The sequence below is a fragment of the Brachyhypopomus gauderio genome, chromosome 18 (assembly GCF_052324685.1).
Source record: "Brachyhypopomus gauderio isolate BG-103 chromosome 18, BGAUD_0.2, whole genome shotgun sequence".
Taxonomy (NCBI): domain Eukaryota; kingdom Metazoa; phylum Chordata; class Actinopteri; order Gymnotiformes; family Hypopomidae; genus Brachyhypopomus; species Brachyhypopomus gauderio.
This window is the reverse complement of record NC_135228.1, coordinates 5355328-5379404: the sequence shown is the minus strand read 5'-3', so window position 1 is coordinate 5379404 and position 24077 is coordinate 5355328. Positions and strand designations below refer to the sequence as shown.

Below are 24077 nucleotides of genomic sequence, written 5' to 3'. Positions count from 1 at the left end.
TCGCTACAGCCCTTTGCTTTATTTGGGAGCATGCGGCTGAACACGTTGAGCTACCAGAGATGACATGATGACAAGGACCAGTCCCACTCTGCCTGGAGAAGATTTTAATGAATTAATAAATGTTTTCCTACTGTCTGTCTTGTACTATAAAGCACTATGTAAACATTCCCCTTCTTTTTATTAATATTAACTGTCCTGCTGTCCTCTAACTGTCTTTAGAAACTGACCTCCATAAAGATCCAGAATGATAAGATGAGAACTGGAAACCTGCCTGCCAACATGAAGAAGAACCGTGTGCTACAGATCATTCCATGTAAGTGTTTGTGTGTGTTTGTGTGTGTGTGTGTGTGTGTGTGTAAGTGTGTGTGTGAGAGAGAGAGAGAGAAACCACTTGTTCACTGTGATTTGAATTTGTACTTACACTCTTCTTTCTTTTTGTCAGATGAGTTTAACAGAGTCATCATCCCTGTTAAACGTGGGGAGGAGAACACTGACTATGTCAACGCCTCCTTCATCGACGTGAGTCTGCACCTCCTCTTCCTCACTCAGTCTCCCCGCAGAGCTCTCTGCCCACCCCCTCGGGGTTGGAACGCCCTCAGGGGGGCGGAGTCTTGTCCTAAAGCTTCATGGAGAACTCTGGCTGTACCTGTACTTAACCTATACGTGCTGTCCCTTGTGTGTATGTGCGTGTTTGCGTGTACGTGTGTGTGTGTGTGCGGGTGCGTGTGTGTGAGCAGGGCTACAGACAGAAGGACTCGTACATTGCCAGCCAAGGTCCACTGCAGCACACCATTGAGGACTTCTGGAGGATGATCTGGGAGTGGAGGAGTTGTTCCATCGTCATGCTGACTGAGCTGGAGGAGAGAGGACAGGTGACAGAGAGGGGACACGTGGGGGACAGAGAGGGGACAGAGAGGGGACACGTGGGGGGGACAGGGAGGGGAACACGGGGGGACAGGGAGGGGGACACGTGGGGTGACAGGGAGGGGGACACGTGGGGTGACAGGGAGGGGACACGTGGGGTGACGGGGAGTGGACACGTGGGGGACAGTACAGTAATACTACACTAGTGTCGGTACAGTAGAATACTACACTAGTGTCTGTACAGTATAATACTACACTAGTGTCTGTACAGTATAATACTACACTAGTGTCTGTACAGTATAATACTACACTAGTATCAGTACAGTATAATACTACACTAGTGTCTGTACAGTAGAATACTACACTAGTATCAGTACAGTATAATACTACACTAGTGTCTGTACAGTATAATACTACACTAGTGTCTGTACAGTAGAATACTACACTAGTATCAGTACAGTATAATACTACACTAGTGTCTGTACAGTATAATACTACACTAGTATCAGTACAGTATAATACTACACTAGTGTCGGTACAGTAGAATACTACACTAGTGTCTGTACAGTATAATACTACACTAGTATCAGTACAGTATAATACTACACTAGTGTCGGTACAGTAGAATACTACACTAGTATCAGTACAGTATAATACTACACTAGTGTCTGTACAGTATAATACTACACTATCAGTACAGTATAATACTACACTAGTATCAGTACAGTATAATACTACACTAGTGTCTGTACAGTATAATACTACACTAGTATCAGTACAGTATAATACTACACTAGTGTCTGTACAGTAGAATACTACACTAGTATCAGTACAGTATAATACTACACTAGTGTCTGTACAGTATAATACTACACTAGTATCAGTACAGTATAATACTACACTAGTGTCTGTACAGTATAATACTACACTAGTATCAGTACAGTATAATACTACACTAGTGTCTGTACAGTAGAATACTACACTAGTATCAGTACAGTAGAATACTACACTAGTGTCTGTACAGTATAATACTACACTATCAGTACAGTATAATACTACACTAGTATCAGTACAGTAGAATACTACACTAGTGTCTGTACAGTATAATACTACACTATCAGTACAGTATAATACTACACTAGTATCAGTACAGTATAATACTACACTAGTGTCTGTACAGTATAATACTACACTAGTATCAGTACAGTATAATACTACACTAGTGTCTGTACAGTAGAATACTACACTAGTGTCTGTACAGTAGAATACTACACTAGTATCAGTACAGTAGAATACTACACTAGTGTCTGTACAGTATAATACTACACTATCAGTACAGTATAATACTACACTAGTATCAGTACAGTATAATACTACACTAGTGTCTGTACAGTATAATACTACACTAGTATCAGTACAGTATAATACTACACTAGTGTCTGTACAGTAGAATACTACACTAGTATCAGTACAGTAGAATACTACACTAGTGTCTGTACAGTATAATACTACACTATCAGTACAGTATAATACTACACTAGTGTCTGTACAGTATAATACTACACTAGTATCAGTACAGTATAATACTACACTAGTGTCTGTACAGTAGAATACTACACTAGTATCAGTACAGTAGAATACTACACTAGTGTCTGTACAGTATAATACTACACTATCAGTACAGTATAATACTACACTAGTATCAGTACAGTAGAATACTACACTAGTGTCTGTACAGTATAATACTACACTATCAGTACAGTATAATACTACACTAGTATCAGTACAGTATAATACTACACTAGTGTCTGTACAGTATAATACTACACTAGTATCAGTACAGTATAATACTACACTAGTGTCTGTACAGTAGAATACTACACTAGTATCAGTACAGTATAATACTACACTAGTGTCTGTACAGTATAATACTACACTAGTGTCTGTACAGTATAATACTACACTAGTATCAGTACAGTAGAATACTTCACTAGTATCAGTACAGTAGAATACTTCACTAGTGTCAGTACTACAGTGTGTCAGCTGTACTGTGCTGTGGCATTCATTAAACACAAGGACGTGGAGACCATCGACATTCAGACATGTTGTGACTGTGTTCCGTCTATATACCACTGAAACAACCACATACAGTGAGTGACACAATTCTCTCCCTCTCCCTCCCTCTTTCTCTCTCCCTCTCTCCTTCTCCCTTTCTCTCTGTAGGAGAAGTGTGTTGCGTACTGGCCGAGGGATGGTGCGATGGTGTGTGGCGACATGGCCATTGAGCTGAAGAGAGAAGAAGAGAGTGAGAGCTACACTGTGAGAGACCTGCTAGTGACCAACAACAGAGTGAGTACACACACACACACACACACACACACACACACACACACACACTGTGAGAGACCTGCTAGTGACCAACAACAGAGTGAGTACACACACACACACACACACACACACACTGTGAGAGACCTGCTAGTGACCAACAACAGAGTGAGTACACACACACTCTCACACACACACACACACACACACACACACACACACACACACACACACACACACTGTGAGAGACCTGCTAGTGACCAACAACAGAGTATACACACACACACACACTCTCTCACAAACACGCACACACACACTCTCTCTTTCACACACACACACACACACACACACACACTCTCTCTCTCTCTCTCTCTCTCTCTCTCTCTCTCTCTCTCTCTCTCTCTCTCTCTCTCTCTCTCTCTCTCTCTCTCACACACACACACACACACACAGCATTGCCCATAATATTACCGCACATGAAAGCTCCTCTCGTGGTGTTGTGGGACAGGTCCAGACGTGGTACCGTATGCAGATTTGAGTCACAGTCGGGCCGTGTGTCCCACTGGCAGGGCCGCTGACCTCTGACACCACCATCGTCACCTAGGTTACATAATGGGTGGACAGACGCTACCGCATGGCTGGCCTCGTGGAGAGATGGGCGAGAGACATAAGACCAACATGTGTACATATCTGACTTCTGTCTCTCTCCTTCTTTTCTCTCTCTCTCTCTCTCTCTCTCTCTCTCTCTCTCTCTCTCTCTCTCTCTCTCTCTCTCCTCTCTGCGTAGGAGAATAAGACTCGTTGTGTGCGTCAGTTCCATTTCCGTGGCTGGCCGGAGGTCGGTATCCCCTCTGATGGGAAGGGCATGATCAACATCATCGCAGCAGTTCAGAAACAACAGCAGCAGTCTGGAAACCACCCAATCACTGTGCACTGCAGGTAAGCCACGCCCACCAGGAGGCGGCGGCAGAAGTTGAGCACAGGAGTGGGTGGAAGCTGACGTGTGTGTGTGTGTGTGTGTGTGTGTGTGTGTGTGTGTGTGTGTGTGTGTGTGTGTGTGTGTGTGTGTGTGTGTGTGTGTGTGTTAGTGCCGGGGCGGGCCGCACAGGGACGTTCTGTGCCCTGAGTACAGTCCTGGAGAGGGTTAAAGCAGAGGGAATTCTGGACGTCTTCCAGACTGTCAAGAGCCTTAGACTGCAGAGACCCCACATGGTGCAGACACTGGTGAGTGTGTACACAGTGTCATCTCTGTAGTCTTCACCTCTATAGACCTCACCTCTGTAGTCTTCACCTCTATAGACCTCACCTCTGTAGTCTTCACCTCTATAGACCTCACCTCTGTAGTCTTCACCTCTATAGACCTCACCTCTATAGACCTCACCTCTGTAGTCTTCACCTCTACAGACCTCATCTCTGTAGTCTTCACCTCTATATACCTCACCTCTGTAGTCTTTACCTCTATATACCTCACCTCTGTAGTCTTCATCTCTGTAGGCTTCACCTCTGTAGTCTTCATCTCTGTAGGCTTCACTTATATAGACCTAATCTCTTAGTCTTCATCTCTGTAGTCTTCACCTCTATAGACCTCACCTCTGTAGTCTTCATCTCTGTAGTCTTCACCTCCTATAGACCTCACCTCTGTAGTCTTCACCTCTATATACCTCACCTCTGTAGTCTTCATCTCTGTAGGCTTCACCTCTGTAGTCTTCATCTCTGTAGGCTTCACTTATATAGACCTAATCTCTGTAGTCTTCATCTCTGTAGTCTTCACCTCCTATAGACCTCACCTCTGAAGTCTTCATCTCTATAGACCTCACCTCTGTAGCCTTCACCTCTATAGACCTCACCTCTGTAGTCTTCATCTCTGTAGTCTTCACCTCCTATAGACCTCACCTCTGAAGTCTTCATCTCTATAGACCTCACCTCTGTAGCCTTCACCTCCATAGACCTCACCTCTGTAGTCTTCACCTCTATAGACCTAATCTCTGTAGTCTTCACCTCTATAGACTTAATCTCTGTAGTCTTCATCTCTGTAGGCTTCAATTATATAGACCTAATCTCTTAGTCTTCATCTCTGTAGGCTTCACCTCTATAGACCTCACCTCTGTAGTCTTCATCTCTGTAGTCTTCATCTCTATAGACCTCACCTCTGTAGCCTTCACCTCTATAGACCTAATCTCTGTAGTCTTCACCTCTATAGACCTAATCTCTGTAGTCTTCACCTCTATAGACCTAATCTCTGTAGTCTTCACCTCTATAGACCTCACCTCTGTAGTCTTCACCTCTATAGACCTCACCTCTGTAGTCTTAACCTCTTTAGACCTCACCTCTGTAGTGCTTGCTGCTTCCTCTCTATGTTGATGGTCATTTATATGTTTTTCTCCTCTGATTGATTCCTGTGCCCCCCCCAGGAGCAGTATGAATTCTGTTACAAAGTGGTCCAGGAATACATCGACGCCTTTTCTGACTACGCCAACTTCAAATAGTGACCATAAAGACTGAACATGCTCCTCCCTCAGCCTCTCTCTCCCACACACACATATACACACACAAACACACACACACACACGGACCAACCGGCTGTAATTACAGAAACGGGAACAGAACCTTCAGGACCGATGAGGATGAGAGAGAGAGACACCATTTATGGTTGGACTTTGGACAAACCCCCCTAAAACTAAAATCGGAGATGCCTTCTTGAGTGTTTTGTAATTTTGCTCTTGTTAATGCGTTCCTCCACCCATTCTCCTGTGTAAATATGATTCCTTTCACACCGTTCTGTTTTCACATGCAGCTAAGACTGCAGTTTTACAATGACTCTCTTTTGTAGATTACTGCTATCTGAACACACACATATATATTTCTGTGAGTCCGACTCTGTTCAAGGTGTCAGATGCACGGCTGGCCCTTGGCTGATTATTTTTGCTTTCCGTGAGTGCTGGAGGCGTGGCCGAGTGTTGGAGGCGTGTTCAACTGTCCGCTCACTCCTGATTGGCTGCTTGCTTGCAGCTATAAGTTGCCATTGCCACACATGCACTGCAGCACATTGTCGTCGGAAACGCTGCTCCGGTTGTATTCTTGAATGGGCGGTTTTGTCACTCACCCCTAGCAGACGGCTGGATGAATCTTCCCTGGGGGGCCACACCGGGAGGGTTTTGGGCCCTTGGTTCCGGGCCTGGGTGCTCCAGGCAATTTCCAGTCACGTTTCTTTAACTGGTGTTTGTCCTGGGCGTGAACCGCTCGACTAGACCTCGTCTAGACGGTCAGAACCGCCCTGACCGATGCAGACTGGTACCTTTTTATTTTACAAGTGGTCGTTGTAGTGGCCAGGACTACCATCTGGAAGTATAATCACACATGAAGAGGCTCATCCGTCTCTTCAGCCTGTGACTTAATTACCACACGGCTTACTGCCCCCTACTGACCAAACCTGGTTAGTGACATTAGAGAAGAACTCAAGAACACTCCTGGAGCCAGTGAAACTTAAAAGACTCTGTGCTCTGATTGGTTACTGCCTGTTGATTTACCGGTCTACTTGGCCCCACGAGGTTTAAGAGAAACCCCAGTGTTGTCGAGGACGACGGATGGGGTGTATGTTGTTGCGTTTAGCAGTTTGTTGTTGTTGCGTTTAGCAGTTGTGTATCGCTCTGAAAGGGCCTGTGTCCATGACTGTGTTTAAACAGCAGAGCCTGGGACTTCATCTGATCCGTGAAACACAGTCGACGTCTGAACTGACTGCCGTTCACTCTGACTCCTTTCCCGTAAATCCACAGTTATAGTGAGAGTTTGAGATTAGCGTTGTATGTGAAGCTCCCATGCGAGGACATTTTAGGACGTACGTGTCTTGAGGAGGGGAACACTCTTCCTGTTCGGGTAAAACGTATCCAACACGTCAAAGTGATTTGGACACTGTATATATTGTTAGATAAATTGAAGTGTGTGTGTGTGTGTGTGTGTGTGTGTGTGTATGTGTGTGTGTGTGTGTGTGTGTGTGTGTGTGTTGGCAAAGTGAGCTCTCACTGATAGATATTGTGATCCCCTGGACCCAAAGTGGTACCTTCTATATGAAACACTGTGTCATAACACATGTGTGGTAGCATAACCTGCTTTTCCCATAATGTCCTTCACAGTAGTAAGCTCCGCCCTGCCTGACACACCCTGGGGCAGGCCCCGTCCCTAACAATACCCCACCGCCGTATCCCAGACAAACGGAGGCGTGCACCACTCCTCCGAGAAAGTGCCTCATAAGTTCAGTGCTATACATACTGCTGTTTGCTGAATAAACTCTTGGAGCCTGGATATGAGTTCAGATTTCCCTGTTCTTGCGCATCAGGATGTCCTCTACAATCCCACTCAATCTGTACCGATGGTTGAAGTGGGTTTAGGGTTGTTTTATTCTCCATGATTAGAACCATCTGTCCTTCTGGCTGTGAATGTTCATGTTCAATGTCGTCCTCGGTTTCCTTTCCAAATTGTGTAACCCACCAATCTGTTGTGGGACTCGTGGTCTTTAGAACGTTCTAGAACATGCCCCAGAGCCACCACAACCAACGGGATGATGTTGAAGGTGTTTCCGTGGGTTCCGTGGTGCTTGGTGATCGGTGTTGGGCTTGGGTGTGCGAGGTCTCTGTGTGAGGTCTCGGTGTCCTCCATGCAGGTCAACCACACACAACGCACCCTTTGAGAAGCAGCTCTTGTTTCAGTGGAGGAGAGAAACACGGCCATGACCTTCTGACTGAGCTTGGGGACCACGGCCTGCTCCCAGTGTCGCATCACCAAGATGGAATAACCCTAACCCAACCCTAGAAGGTGTGTGTGTGTGTGTGTGTGTCGTGTGTGTGTGTTTTGTGTGTCATGTGTGTGCGCGTGTGTGCATGCTCCTCCCTCTGGAAGGCAGGAGTGGGTGGGTGTACTCTGTGCTTCTCTTCCCTCTGGAAGGTTGTGTGTGTGCGTGTGTGCGTGTGTGCGTGTGTGTGTGTGTGTGTGTGTGTGTGTGTGTATGCTCGGTAGTGTCAAACTCGGTGAAGATGAGATCTGTGTAGAAAAGGAAAAGATGATGTTGAGAACGAGACGGATGACTCTTCTCCCTCTGATCTCTGGCGTCATGTAAACCATCCTGTCCTGTCTCGAACGTGATGCCCTGTCCCTGTTCCCGTGGGTCTATCCGTGTCTCCTCAAACCTCCGTTTCCTTGTACCACTCGCCTCGACTGTAAACACGTTTCTGTTTTTAGTCCTTCACTCTTTCCTCCTGTGTACATTTGCTCTGGTTCCTGGCTGACTTCACCCCTCTGTCCATAACGTTTATATTTAACGTTATTTATAACGTTAACCATATGTAACGTTATTTGTAATGTTATCAGTATTTAACGTTATTTTTAACGTTATTTTTATTTAACGTTATTTGTAACGTTATATATGTATACTTCATTCCTCTTCACTGCCTTTGCTTGGCATTTTGTTTTTATTTTTCTATTTTAAAGACACTTGTATATTAAACTATACTGGGACCATTTTGAAATGTATTAGATTTTTTTCATATTTTTAATTTGGTATTATTGTCTTAAAATTCCTATTTTTTAATTTGCATCTTTTTTTCCTAGTGTTTTGTTATTCAAAAATTGAAAATATATATGTATATATATAATTATATATATGATTTTAAAAATTATATATAATTATATAATGCCTCATGGCCTTTCTAAGTAAGAAACTGTTGAGTCCTAATAAAAGTGCTTGAAGTTTTCTCACTGTTCTGCGTTTTTCTTGTGCGTCTTCGAGTGTGTCCGAGTACCTGTAGTGTTGACCTCCAGGTGGAGGATGTTTAGTGAACAGAATCACGGTCTCCATCTTTGAATATGGTCAGTCACACTGTAAATAAAATGTAAATGTGCCATATTTTGTCAATTGTGATTTACACCGCAATCGAAATTTGTCCTCTGCTTTTAACCCATCTGTGCAGTTAGAACACACACACACACTAGTGATTTCTAGGAGGCTGTGGATCACACGTGCCCAGAGCAGTGGGCAGCCCTAGCCCGGCGCCCGGGGAGCAGTTGGGGTTAGGTGCCTTGCTCAAGGGCACCTCAGTCATGGCCTCAGGTCTGGGAATCGAACCCACAACCCTCCGGTCACAAGACCAGTTCCCTACCACTAGGCCTTGGCTGCCCCAGTGTGGACACAGTGTGCTCTTTAAATGGCCATTATTACACACTTACACATACTTTTTCTGCAATAACAAAAACCCTTAGAATTATCATTGTAAATTTATTTTCAGGCTTCTATAGATTGCATAGCTTGAAGATTAAGTTACAGTTTAGCGTTGTCCGGAAATGCTCCCCTCATGACGAGGACTGTCCCCTTCTGGGGGGGACTGGTGTCCCGCAGGCTTTGACCCGCCCGTCAAATGGCGGCCCGTTCAAACAGAAGCTCTCGGCCGTGTTTAAACACCGGCGGAGGGGCAGGAACTCGATCAACACGGCGGGTTAACGAGCCCCGTACGAGCTGACCTCCGTTAGTCTCCCGGGTCTTACACACACACGTCTCTGAAACTCGCCTGCTGAGCCTCGCAGGGTCTCTGTCTGCTGGTCAGGAGGTCGAAAGCGCCCCTACCCTCACAGAGCAGAGGAAATGAGGGTGGGGGTCTTATTGGTAGAATCTTCTGATCGGGGTCAAGAGGCTATTCGGCCAGCAGAGGTCAGTCGTGTGCGTAAAACATTTATAACAAATCCCGTACACCCATTCACAGAGTCAAATGTGAGAACGATTCAACCAGGCTGTGATTAAACGGTTTTTCCACCCAGCACTGAATAAAACACCAAGACTGGCAAAAAGCGCAGTCTTTGATTATGGTGGTATAAAAATATTTGTATCTACACCTATGAAGTCTAAAAAACTTCTACTATGTTTATCTTTCCCACCTTAATCTTTCACATTGACACACTGGGCCCTCTGTGAAGTATTTGTGTCACAGGCAAATAATCAATATTTTGATAACTGAATAATTGATTTGCTACTTATTTTATGAACATGAATAATCTTTATTTCTTTTAAACTTAATGAGCCTGATTACATTTTTGTATATGTTCACAAGTGACTTACGGTCCACAAGTCTTCACACGTCATTCATGGCCGAAAATGTTGGCACCCCTGAATTTTTTCCAGAAAATTATTGCAATTACACATGTTTATTTCCTTTGTGTGTATTGGAACAACACAAAAAACGGGGGAAAAAAAGGCAAATTTGACAATTTCACACAAAACTCCAAAAATTGGCCGGACAAAATTATTGGCACCCTCAACTTAATATTTGGTTGCACATTCTTTGGAAAAAATAACTAAAATCAATTGCTTCCTATAACCAACAACATGCTTCTTACACCTCTCAACTGGAATTTTGGACCACCCTTCTTTTGCAAACTGCTGCAAGTCTCTCATATTTGAAGGGTGTCTTCTCCCAACAGCAATTTTAAGATCTCTCCACAGGTGTTCAATGGGATTTGGATCTGGACTCATTGCTGGCCACTTTGGAACTCTCCAGCGCCTTGTTTTCATCCATTTCTGGGTGCTTTTTGAAGTATTTTTGTTGTCATTGTCCTGCTGGAAGACCCATGACCTAGGACGCAAACCCAGCTTTCTGACACTGGGCCCTACATTGCAACCCAAAATCCTTTGGTAATCCTCAGATTTCATGATGCCTTGCACACAGTCAAGACACCCAGTTCCAGAGGCAGCAAAACAATCCCAAAACATCTTTGAACCTCCACCATATTTGACTGTAAGTACTGTGTTCTTTTCTTTGTAGGCCTGCACTGTTTTCGGTAAACAGTAGAATGATGTGTTTTACCAAAAAGCTCTATCTTGGTCTCATCTGTCCACAAGATGTTTTCCCAGAAGGATTTTGGCTTACTTACATACATTCTGGCAAACTGCAGTCTAGCTTTTTATGTCTCTGTGTCAGCAGTGGGGTCCTCCTGGGTCTCCTGCCATAGTGTTTCATTTCATTCAAATGTCGGATAGTTCGAGCTGACACTAATGCACCCTGCACCTGCAGGACAGCTTGAATTTCTTTGGAACTTGATTGGGGCTGCTTATCCACCATCCGGACTATCCTGTGTTGCAACCTTTCATCAATCTCTCTTCTCCGTCCATGTCCAGGGAGATTAGCTACAGTGCCATGGGTTGTAAACGTCTTGATTATGTTGTGCACCATAGACAAAGGAACATCAAGATCTCTGGAGATGGACTAGTAACCTTGAGATTGTTGATATTTTTCCACAATTTTGGTTCTCAAGTCCTCAGACAGTTCTCTTCTCCTCTTTCTGTTATCCATGCTTAGTGTGGCACACACAATGCAAAGATTGAGTCATCTTCTTTCCTTTTTATCTGGTCTCAGGTGTGATTTTTTATTTGCCCACACCTGTTACTTATCACAGGTGAGTTTGAATGAGCATCACATGCTTGAAACAAAGTTATTTACTCTCAATTTCGAAAAGGTGCAAATAATTTTGTCCGGCCCATTTTTCGAGTTTTGTGTGAAATTATGTCAAATTTGCCTTTTTTTTCTCTCTGTTTTTTGTGTTGTTCCAATACATACAAAGGAAGTGTATTATAAAACGTGTAATTGCAATAATTTTCTGGGAGAAATACTGGGTTGTACAGGGGTGCCAACATTTTCGGCCATGACTGTATGTGCGTACACGTGTGTGTGTGTGTGTGTGTTTTGGATGTATGGATGGGAACAGGCACATCTCCCTTGGGGGGGTCAGGGTTGTTTGGACATGATAATTGGAACTGATCTGATGTTACACACCCAGACCCTGTTCCAACGAATCTCCCCGCACCACGAAGGGTGTGTGTGTATGTGTGTATGTGTGTGTGTGTGTGCATGTGCGTGTGCCGCAGGTTATAAATACGGAGGGATATGACAAGGAAAGTCCCAGAGAAGAAGTGTGAGCCTGCTGTACGTTAACCAGACGTAGCTGTGTAAGAACCCAACGGCCCAGCGTGGACGAGGGACATCGAGACATCAAGACATCGAAACCAGAATACAGTAGCTGGATCCCAGACGCCCACATCCAGACCAGGACTCACAGATGATAAAAGGTAAAATAAAAAAAAATTGGATTTCAACACTGTTATTTGGATTTAATCTTGGTTATGATTTTATTATTAAGGTTATGAAAATCAAGTTAAGGTTATGAAATATCTGTTTTGATCTAATCGCAGCTGATTTTGAACTGATTGCAGCCCAAAGCGCACATCTGCCCCAGAGTAACAAATACTTAAAATTACGATTGCAAAATTAGTTTGTATATAAAAAAGAAATATGCTTGCTCTGAACATGAGCATGCAAATTAAGAATTCATACCCATCTAAAAAACATATATGCAAATTTAGTATAGTAGTTCCAATTCGTGTTAACAAGACGGTACAACAGAAGAACGAGCTGATTGCAGTATTTTAATGCACCGGAGCCGCATTATGTATTTGTGTTAGTGCTGTTCTTTTTGTACCTCTCATCAATGGGCAGGCATGAACAGGCTAGGACAGGAGTGGACAGATTTGGACAGACTTGTTCAGTTGTTTGATAGGGCTCAGGACTTTAGAAAGCTTGAACATTTATTAAATAATGAGCAGATGCTATTTTTGTTTTTGAGTGATCAGATTGGAATCGTTATCATATGACATCACAATGAGTGAACGTTCACTGATGTGAGCCCTGGGGTCCAAGGGTTGGTGGTCAGGGCACGATCTGGGCCCCCTGGAGGAAGCACGGGGTGTGTACGGTGTGCTCCCCTTCGACCTTTGACCTGCGGGTGTGGGATGAGGTGTGAGGGTGGAGAAGCAACATCATGCAGGACGCTGAGTTCAGTAAATAAGAGTAGTGCAGAATAAGGAGAGAGAGATAAAGGGAGAGAGAAGGAGAGATAGAGGAAGGAGACAGGGAGAGAGAGAAGAAAGAGACAGAGAGAGGAGAAGAGGAAGGGGAGAGAAAAGAGAAATCAGAGGAGTTGAGAGAGAACAGACGTGATGTGAGCATATCGCCCAGTTCGAAACGCAGAAGATTCTTCATGGTTTAAGTATCATCAGCTTATTTGCGATCATCAAAACGTCTATTTATGAATGATTAACATTCACAAGTCTCTCTCTCTCTCTCTCTCTCTCTCTCTCTCTCTCTCTCTCTCTCTCTCTCTCTCTCTCCTTCCCCATCCCTGCCCTGCCCTCCAGTGATGGTGTTTGTGGGTAAGATCCTGCTGCTCTCTGCTCTGCTGCTGTGTTGTGGTGTGCAGCTGTCTGTATCACAGCACTGGTCTCATGGCTGGTACCCAGGAGGCAAGAGAGAGATCAGCTCCTACAGCTCACCAGAGGTCTCACCCCCCCACCACACACACATACACACACACACACACATACACATACACACACACACACACACACATACACACACACACCCTCACAGACACATACCCCACACACACACATACCCCACACACACACACCCCACACACATACACACATACACACACACACACCCACCACACACACACCCTCACTCACACACTCCACACATACCCCACACACACCCCACATACACACACACACACACATACACACACACATACACACACACACATACACACACACACACACATACACACACACACACACACATACACACACACATACACACACACACACACACACACACACACACACACACACACACACACACACACCCTCTCACACACCCTCACAGACACATACCCCACACACACACATACCCCACACACACACCCCACACACACACATACACACACATACACACACACACCCACCACACACACACCCTCACTCACACACTCCACACATACCCCACACACACCCCACACACACACACACACCCTCACAGACACATACCCCACACACACACCCCACACACACACACACCCTCACAGACACATACCCCACACACACACACACACCCTCACAGACACATACCCCTCACACACACACGCTCACAGACACATACCCCACACACACACACACACCCTCACAGACACATACCCCTCACACACACACACCCTCACAGACACATACCCCACACACACACACCCTCACAGACACACACACACCTGCTCACACTCACATATATGTGCACACTCGGACTTTATTACATTTTCTAATGCAAACTAATCCACATTATTATGTGGGCAGTCATGGCCTTGTGGTTAGGGAACTGGTCTTGTGACCGGAGGGTCGTGGGTTCGATCCCCAGACCTGAGGCCATGACTGAGGTGCCCCTGAGCAAGGCCCTTAACCCTCAATTGCTCACTTGTATAAAAATGAGATAAAAATGTAAGTCGCTCTGGATAAGGGCGTCTGCCAAATGTCATAAATGTAAATGTATTATTACCCAATTTACAAATATGATAAATTTACTTCCCATCCTAATTCATCTGGAATACGGTGACTTTAAGGACTGGGATAAGTGTCTGTTGGGACTGGGATAAGTGTCTGTTGGGACTGGGATAAGTGTCTGTTGGAACTGGGATAAGTGTCTGTTGGGACTGGGATAAGTGTCTGTTGGGACTGGGATAAGTGTCTGTTAGGACTGGTTTTGCTATATCCCAGTCACGGCTCAACCTGTTTGGAAAACCAATCACAGCTCCAATAACTACACAAATCTGGCCCAAGATGTTTGTGGAGTGTACAGAGTGAAGAACCACTACCAAAGGTCAAGTACGTCTTGGTGAACTCTTGGCAAAGTGGTAGACAGTAGACTGGTAGTAGAATTCGTACTTTAGTTTGTGTGTGACATTCTAACTGTATCTGGAACTGGTGCTGCCTCTGTGAATGTTGGGCAGGGAGGGAGGAGCAAGTGTTAAACCACACTGTGAAGTTGTTTATCTCTCATTGGCCAACCCCTCGCAAAACTTGCCTTGAGAGCTTCACGCGGGGAGTCTGACTCGAATTGAGGACCTTCATGAGCACTCTGTGATGGCTTCCACCCCCTACTAACTGTACGGTGGTTGTGGGCAGGTGTCGGGGGAGATCCGGCTGTGTGAGGCAGGAGAGTGCAGCTACCTGCGTCCCCCAAGGAGCAGCGTCCTCAGGACCTTCCTGGTAAGGCCGCTCGTCTTTGCTCCCGTTTTCCCGCAGACGGTGTCTTCACCCTGCTGGCCGAGGCCCAGCTCAGTCTGGGCTGTGCAGCCTCGGGATTATGTCCAGGGCTGCCCCCAGAAAAAGGTCAGAGGTGATGTCAGAGGTCAGGCTCAGCATGCGAAACTGCTGTTTGGTGTTTTATGATGTCACTTCCTGGTGATGACACCCTGCTGTTCTTATTCGTCCTCAGCTAGATGCCATGGCGAGAGAGTTCCAAAAGAGGAAGTGATGTCATGAGGCCTCTCTTCTTTAGGTGGAAACATCCAAAACATCTGTGCTAATCCATCGTGGAAGTTTCCATGGAAACCTGTGCCATGGGAACAACTCCGTTTGTGTACATGTGTGTTGCTAGTGTCAATCTCTCCGTTCTTTAAGTGTGAAACAACTGTGGTAATGGATATTGTGACTATTTTATTCCTTAAATAAAATCTTTATTTTGGTATCCTGTCTCGGTGCAATGAAATAAACAGGGATTTCTCTTCTTCTGACATATAGCATCACGCTCACTGGGTGAAACATTTTGTCACTCCAAAATGGACCAGTGGAGACTTTGTAAACATTGTTAGCTGTGTGTTGGGTTAGGGACCTCACGCTCCAGGAAACCACAGATGCACGTTGCTCTGCTAAAATGTAATTTTCGCCATTTGTTCAGCTCTACGATTCCGCATCATTTTCTTTACGGAGATCAATAAGTGGACACTAGGAGGCGACATAACCCCACTTTCAGCAGTATAATCCACACTGGCTACCTTATTAGGTAGGCTACACTCCTACTTTACTACAGGCCACCTGATTACCTTTAACCCTGGTTCCCTGCAGGGTTGTGGTCAGGTTTTGTGGTGCTGTAGATAACCAAACCGAGAAGCAGGAAGTGTTGGAGTGTACAATATCATCATCAGGGTTATTTACAGTAGGAACATACACTGGGTCCTTTATTTCACCTTGCCTGTGCGCGCGCGTGCACACACACACACACTCTTCCTGTCCTATTTCTCAAATCTGACCTCCTCTGAGTCTAAAGCCACAGGTCTTTTTACAGCCCTGAACATTGCATGTGTGTGTTTCTGCTAAATGAACACTACCCCAGGAACAGATGGACCTTGTCACTGGACTGTGCTCATTCCAATAGCTGGGACAGTGTGTGTGTCCAGTGTGTGTGGCCAGTCCACAGGCCCAGGTTCATATGGCATTGCCTGCCCTGCTCTTAAAACAACCCTGTGCTTGTAATCCCATAATCCACCAATGTTTAAGGAAGTGGAAATTGCGAAGGCTGTGAGACACATGGAAGTTTCCTGTTAGGGTGACGACTTGGAGAACGCCATGACAATAGCGTACAGCATCAACAGAAACACACGGTGAAAAACGACATGGTATGTACAATACAAAACATACATGAGGCATGAAATAGCTTATTCTTGCTTATAGTAAACTGCAGTTCATTCAGGAACAGGACAAATTGCAGTATTACAATATTACAACATCAATGTTATGCAGATGAATACTTTATACTCTTTCAAAGTTTGTTGTGGAAGGTTTTAAAATCTGACATGTTGACATCATAGGCTTCAATAAAACAAATTTTTCATTGATGTGACGCAGTAGCGAACCGTGACCTTTAAACCTGGGCCCCCCCCCCCCCCCCCCCCCGGATTTTTTTTTTCCTTTCTTAATAAACTGCAATAAAGAAAAACTGAGACGACAGTACAGCTTTAAAAACGTAATAAACAATAATATCTGTACTAGATAACATCTTAAGCAAAATAAGTTTCCAAACAAAATAAGGTTCACAGCTCCGTGGTTCTCGGAAGCGGAATATGTAAACAACGCGCACGAGGACGTCAAAGGGATGAATCGAAACTAGCTAGCGGTGGTGCTAACGACAGCTAGCGTCGCCACAGCGGGCGGAAATTATCATACAGTTAAGCCCGCCCACTAAGAGAGAAGATATGATTGGTCAATTTTGCTGTCATTTGAAACTGGTATTGCGCTGAATTATAACTGCCAGGCCCTCTGTAAACGAACAGATGGCATCACAGTCCTGATAGGGGGAGACACAGGCTCACAGGCTTCCACTTAACCCCTCACCTTCCAACACAGATTGAATAGACACGGGTGAATATTTTATTTGCTTATATTTTTGTAATTGTTTAGATGTCGAATGTCAAACTGTAAGTAGATAAAATAAAATTGGATAATTATATATATAATGCTTAAGAATATTTTAGGCCCTCTGAGAGGGCGTAGAGGGCCCTGACGGTTCCCCACTGATGTGACGTCACTCACGAGTCACATCAGCTTTACAGCTGGTCCAAACTGAAGGGGATGAGAATAACTCCTCAAGACAGTGAGGATGCGACCTTGCTAGGAACCGTATGCAGTTCACCATATATACATCATACATACACCAGACAGCAGGGTGAAGATTGTTAACAGTAGCACTCGTATGTCAGAAATGCTATGGCATTGCTTCACATGCATATTACGTATATAAATGGCATTGATAACACGTGATGTTATGTTAACAGGCATGTCATGAGAAATAATGGATAGTATTGTGCAAATGATTCTAAAAACAAGTTAAAATGAACCAACAGCCAGGCGACTAACGGTTCTGATGGGGTTAATGATAGCCCTGAGGGTCAGGCGCAGACACACTGTGTAAGGCTGTTAAAACATGCTCACGTGAACCACGACGAGCACAGGAGTTCTAGCTGCAGCACCCACGGCACTGCCCAACAGCTCAGAGCTTCAAGCTTTAACTGATTTTATCTATTTCATTTTTACGTGTTTTATTATCGCAGCCTGCAAACGAAAAATGCAGAATTACATCCTACAAAAGGCTATTCATTTAAGCTAGACCCTCACGAGCTTTGTCCGCGTGACAATCACGAGCTTGTAATGCTCAGTTCCTCCTTCTGTTAACACTTTCACTCTGTTTTGATGTTCCCCAGTGTGTGTCGGACATCACGAGGGATCAGTCCTGAAGTCCTTAAGAACCGGTCCGCCCGCTCCCGTGGTGTCTGTGGAATGGGACCCAGTCCCCAGCTCCACGACTCTGTTCATCTGGGGCGTTTCCCTTAGGTACCTGCGTGTGGTTTCACATGTCTCAGGTGTGCAGGGTGATACCTGCGTGGTCTGGTGGGTCGTCTTACGGTAGCAGCGCCGTGATGCTAATCCAAACGCACCTGGCTCTGCGCTTTGTTTTGGAGAGTCACATGGTGTCGTGTCAGGTCCTGTTATACATGGTGACCTACATATTATTCAATAGTACAGTCTGTGTTTCCTGGGAACTGAACCCATGACCTTGGTGTGATGGGCACCATGCACTTCTCAGCTGACCTACAGGAACTGCAGGATCTGGAGCTTCTGGCCCAAAGTTCTGGTGGTGTGGCTCAGTGGAGCTGCTGATGGGATGAACTGTACCGTTATACGTTTGAACTTAAGATGGTGATGTCAAACAAGGACTTTTATTTTGGAGGTGGGGAATGTTCAGACGCTACCAGTCGAGTTTCTTCTGCCATGCAGGAGAATGATGAGCTGTTCCACAATATGACAGAAAACTGAGGCTGTCATGAAGGACGATGTGGGACCAGATACTCTGGCACACAGCCACGAACCAGAAGACCTCTATGTGACTGGCTGCAATAGGAACTCCTCAACGCTTGGAATGCCCTGAATGATTTATGGGCAGTGGTGTGAAAATGTGGAGTTCACCATTATATTAACTGTGTTTCATCATTACATTAACTGTTTCATGAGTTCCAACATATGAATGACTGCACAAATATGAGCACCATATTTAATACAACGCTCTAGTTTATCATACAAAGCATTTTTAATATTTCACCGTGTGGTTTCTGGGTCCGTGAAGTCTGCCAGCTATTAGCTGCTTAGCTCATTCTGGGACAGCGTTCTCATTATGACATCACTATGACATCATCCCGGTAACTGGCCAATAACGTTCTGTAGAGTTGAGCTCCACCCACTTATCTGAAACAAAGAATTAGAAATTTATAATACAGATCAGTGGTTCTGACCCTAATTTATGTTTTCCAAATAATTTTCAAGTGTTGTTCAATTGATCAGGTATGAGGTACAGCTCCAGATGTAGATATATTTGGCTTTTATGAGAATAAACCCTTCACACAGACGTTAGAGTGTCCACTTTTATGTGAAATCACAATTTATTATGTAACAATCTAAATTGTTGCCAACAATTAAATCACTTTCTGTGCTCATTTAGGAAAGAAAAGATATTCTAATTTGTTGGAACATTTTTAAGTCGGCTTTATAACTCCTTTTTTCCTCCATTCTCGACCTGGCCCACGTCCAGGCTGGGTTTATACTGATGCCGGCCAACGGGCCCTTGAAATGAAAGAGCATTTTGTACAGCCTTAAGACTCCAGACGCTGCAGGCATTGCTCAGAGCTGCCTGAGCCCAACTCCGCCCCCCACCAAACTGCTACATGCAACATGATGTGTTTCAGTACACAGGGCTTCCTGTCTCACTACCTCGGCTGCCTTCCTGTTGTTTGTTTTATTGGTGTGGTTTGTTTGTGTCTCTTGTAAGTCTCCCACAGTAAACAGACAGAGGTTACTCTGCCAAAATGTACCGTTTGTGTCACCGGGGATCAGACTACATCACAATTTCAACAAACTTACTAACAAACATGATCAAAGTGTCCATTCCTGGAAGAGGTGGGAGGCCTCGGTCCCCATGAAAAGAATGAACAATAAAACAACCAAATGGTGGTGTTTACGCCATATTTCACCAGTCGTGCCCACAGCTGCCAGCATTCCTGCCTCACAGTGACCACTCCACAGTTCTTCACCAGAACCCTGCAGCCTGTGGGAACGCTGAACAGCACGATATATCATTTACTGTTATCACAATACTGGCCTCTGCAATCACTTACTGTAATTATCAATTTTTTTTTATTTGTCAGGTGGACAATTGTGGGAAATTTGTGAATGAGCACACTGATCACTTTTTTAAAGGGTTGTGTCAGATTGGAGTGTTAAGAAACCTGCCAGTGTTCTGAAAATCTGTGCTACCCCTCGAGCTGTCCTACCTTGGGCTACTGCGCATGCGCACGCTAAGTTTACGTCACTGTCAGCGCACACCGTAGCGCAAAATTATAGACATATCTATCGATTCTTGCTACTGTGTCAAAATGTAGTACCGCAGTAGTAGCTGTACGTACGATCATTGTATAGGCTATATGACCTTATTTGAACGTGCTTCTACCATTAATACTGTAGGTATGATCATATTATAGGCTACATTACCTTATCCAAACATGCTTCTACCATTAATACTGTAGGTACGATCATTTTACGCGCTATATTACCTTATCAGAACATGCATACAGCATTAATACTGTAGGTATGATCATTTTATAGGCTACATTACCTTATCAGAACGTGTGTACAGCATTAATACTGTAGGTATGATCATTTTATAGGCTATATTACCTTATCAGAACGTGCGTCCAGCATTAATACTGTAGGTACGATCATTTTATAGGCTATATTACCTTATCAGAACGTGCGTACAGCATTATTACTGTAGGTATGATCATTTTATAGGCTATATTACCTTATCAGAACATGCGTCCAGCATTAATACTGTAGGTATGATCATTTTATAGGCTACATTACCTTATCCAATCATGCTTCTACCATTAATACTGTATGTACGATCATTTTATGTGCTATATTACCTTATCAGAACGTGCGTCCAGCATTAATACTGTAGGTATGATCATTTTATAGGCTACATTACCTTATCCAATCATGCTTCTACCATTAATACTGTAGGTACGATCATTATATAGGCTACATTACCTTATCAGAATGTGCGTACAGCATTAATACTGTAGGTACGATCATTTTATAGGCTACATTACCTTATCAGAACGTGCGTACAGCATTAATACTGTAGGTATGATCATTTTATAGGCTACATTACCTTATCAGAATGTGCGTACAGCATTAATACTGTAGGTATGATCATTTTATAGGCTATATTACCTTATCAGAACGTGCGTCCAGCAATAAAAGTTAATTAAGTCATGTATTGATTACTGGAACGCTGTGTGCTTAAGGAATGTCTTAGAAACAGACTGTGATTAACAAATCAAACTCAAATTAAACTTCATATTGTAAATATGCAGCAAACATACATCAGCAAACATACATCAGAATTGTTTTTAAAGAAAATATTAAGTTAAAATATTCTGAATTTGACAACAAGAAAGTTGTTACTGTGACGGGTGGGGTGAGCAACTAAAAAGGAAGCGATCACGCCAAGTCTCAGGGAAAAAGGATGGTTTAATAGAAAGTAATATCTCCAAATTAAGGATATAATGACCAGCGGTCAACTGGTACAAAGACAAGACATATATAGGCAAACAAACAACCCTCAGGTGAGACAGATCATGGGCTCCGCCCACCTGAGGGACGCACATGACGTCACAAAACAACAACAGCCGCTGTGGACGGAGGCGACCAGTAGGGGGCCGCCTCACCGTGACAGACCCCCCTACCAAACCGCACTCCCCTCCACTGGGTGTGTGGCACACAGCGGCTGCACACAAAACACGAAGGGGCAGGAAGGCAGAGACAGGCAGGAACACACCCCCTATAGTCCAGGAGCTGAAACATAAAACACACAACATTAAACAGCTCACCTCCCTGGGCGGGACCCTGGATCGACCGGGCAGTTAACAACACAAAACCACGCCCCGGTCGGTCACAGGGCCCTCACGCCCTAACCGGCATTTAGCCAGAGAGCCCCAAGGGTGCGCGGACGAGGAGCTACGGCTCCTTTCTCGTCCCTAGCATGTGTGTGTGTGTGCAGGTTACCTCTCCAAGGCGTGGCTACTTCTCCTGCTGGTAAAAAGACAAGACATATATAGACAAACAAACGACCCTCAGGTGAGACGGATCACGGGCTCCGCCCACCTGAGGGACGCACACGACGTCACACAACAACAACGACAAGGGGGGGTAGGGGGCTGCCTCACCGTGACAGTTACCATAAATAACCATAAATAATTACCATAAATAAAAATAAAACAAAAAGGCACATTGTACATCTATTTGTGCTGCCACAAGTGTAACGAGTCAAAATGAATATATATTTCTCTACGAACATTTTTGGCAAAAATAACTTCTGTTTTTTTTGTGTTCGTAATGCGCACAGTCAAAGTCAAACTTTGATGATCTCTATCATCAAGACCAGTACACTCATGTACCTATGAGAATAGCGGGTCTTTTTAAAACAGTGCGATGCATAACATTTTGCAGATATTGTTCTGCAGCTTCAGGTAATGTTTAAATCAAATATCACAAAGTGGAATTCACCTCGACATTCAAGCAAAGAACATGCTATCTCCATGCTGAAGAAAAAGGTACCAAGTGTATTTGCCTTGTGCTCTTCAATTATGTTGTGCAGGTAAGCATCAATGACCTGAATAAACAAACACGTTAATCAACTCCTTGGTGTACTTAAACAGCAGTTCTCGGTTTTCTCCTAATAACAATCAAGAATAACCCAGTATCCATTTCTGGTTCCACACTGCTGTTTAGAGAGGTCACTAAAGAAGTTGGCATGGGCAGTGTTAAAAATAGTTTAATGAATTACTTTTACTGCTCTCTCACAACCTTCTTAGCCACACATTAGTAATCATTAATTAATTAATTAAGGAATTTACCTCATCAGCCAGCCACTCATCGCCATGTAGCGTCCGAAAAGAGTTGTCGTAGAGTTTATAGGGTCCAACAACCGCTTCAACTCTACCAAAGTCCTTTGAAGACCAGAGTCTCAGTACTGCAAAGATTAGTGTCATCACATTACATAATTGCAATAAACTGAAAGTGATTAAGAAGACAGGCACAAAAGACAATTGGCAGTACAAAACAAATGCTCAACAGGCATTATACACACACTGAAAGGGAAATATAAATTAAGAGGTTAATTAAGAGGCTAGTTTGAGAGGTTATTTTGGTCACACTTTTAGGGCAAATAGGAACAGCATGCCAAGAACGGCCAACAGGCCAAAGTGAAACGAAAACAAAGAATGAACTGGTGGGTTAAGCCAAACTGTCCAAAATTGACCAACTGGTCACAACTCAAACTCTGCAGATAGGGCACCTTCTTCTTGTGTGCTTCTGGTATTTGATGCATCTTCCAATGTGGGCTGTTCAGCTACCCTGGTTGTGTTTACCTGTTCTGTAGTTTTGGGGGCAAAACAAATAACTGACGGCCTCTGATTTGATTCTGAGCACTTACTTGAAGCTGGCTGAGAACATAGGAGAAGGCTGCTGTTGTCAGTTGGCTGAGTTTTAGCCACTGAACTTCTTAAAGTATCACTTCTCCTATAAGGTTTAAGGTGGGAGATGTTGTATTTATTTTTTAAGGTAAAACCCTCTTGATTCTGCAGTTTTACAAGTTTGCCGCACACAGAGGTTATTATATAGGGACCAGAAAAATCAGGCTCCATTCTCCCCCACTTCCTTCCACACTTCCTCATGTTCAGCAGAAGAACTTCGTCCCCAGCGTTGTAAAAACGTCCTTGTATTTCTTCTGGACTCTTTTGGCATATGCCGCTTTCTGTTTCTCCTGAGCCTTAATGGTGTTCTCTTCTGCTGTTTTTTCAACAGCCGCCATATTAATTTTTGACTCAAGCAACTCACCATATCCTCCCTCGGGGAGAATGAT

General features: G+C 44.2%; 2 protein-coding genes across 5 annotated transcripts in view; both read left to right on the top strand.

The window, feature by feature from the left end:
• Positions 1–24077, top strand: part of ptpra (protein tyrosine phosphatase receptor type A) — a 90319-nt gene that overhangs the window by 31158 nt on the left and 35084 nt on the right. Inside the window, exons 17-23 of one of the 2 annotated variants that reach the window (XR_013122214.1) lie at positions 220–313; positions 443–519; positions 738–872; positions 3088–3213; positions 3977–4128; positions 4278–4413; positions 5601–8021. Coding sequence is in view for 1 of the 2 variants with exons in the window: in XM_076980739.1 (XP_076836854.1) it covers positions 220–313; positions 443–519; positions 738–872; positions 3088–3213; positions 3977–4128; positions 4278–4413; positions 5601–5675 (795 nt within the window). In the remaining variant the exon portion in view is untranslated. Of the gene's footprint in view, positions 1–219; positions 314–442; positions 520–737; positions 873–3087; positions 3214–3976; positions 4129–4277; positions 4414–5600; positions 8934–24077 lie in introns of those variants that run through there. The other variant, XM_076980739.1, reaches the window with a different exon arrangement.
• gnrh2 (gonadotropin-releasing hormone 2) lies at positions 11933–15794 on the top strand. 3 transcript variants are annotated; one of them, XM_076980750.1, is made up of 4 exons: positions 11986–12292; positions 13418–13557; positions 15230–15313; positions 15543–15794. In XM_076980750.1, exons 1-4 carry the CDS (start codon positions 12283–12285, stop codon positions 15579–15581), a joined length of 273 nt encoding a protein of 90 aa, XP_076836865.1. In that variant the 5' UTR covers positions 11986–12282; the 3' UTR covers positions 15582–15794. The 3 variants fall into 3 exon arrangements, 2 of the variants coding, with proteins under 2 accessions (XP_076836864.1, XP_076836865.1); XR_013122215.1 differs by having other exon boundaries at positions 11933–12292; positions 13418–15313; XM_076980749.1 differs by lacking the exon at positions 15543–15794 and having other exon boundaries at positions 11933–12292; positions 13418–15357.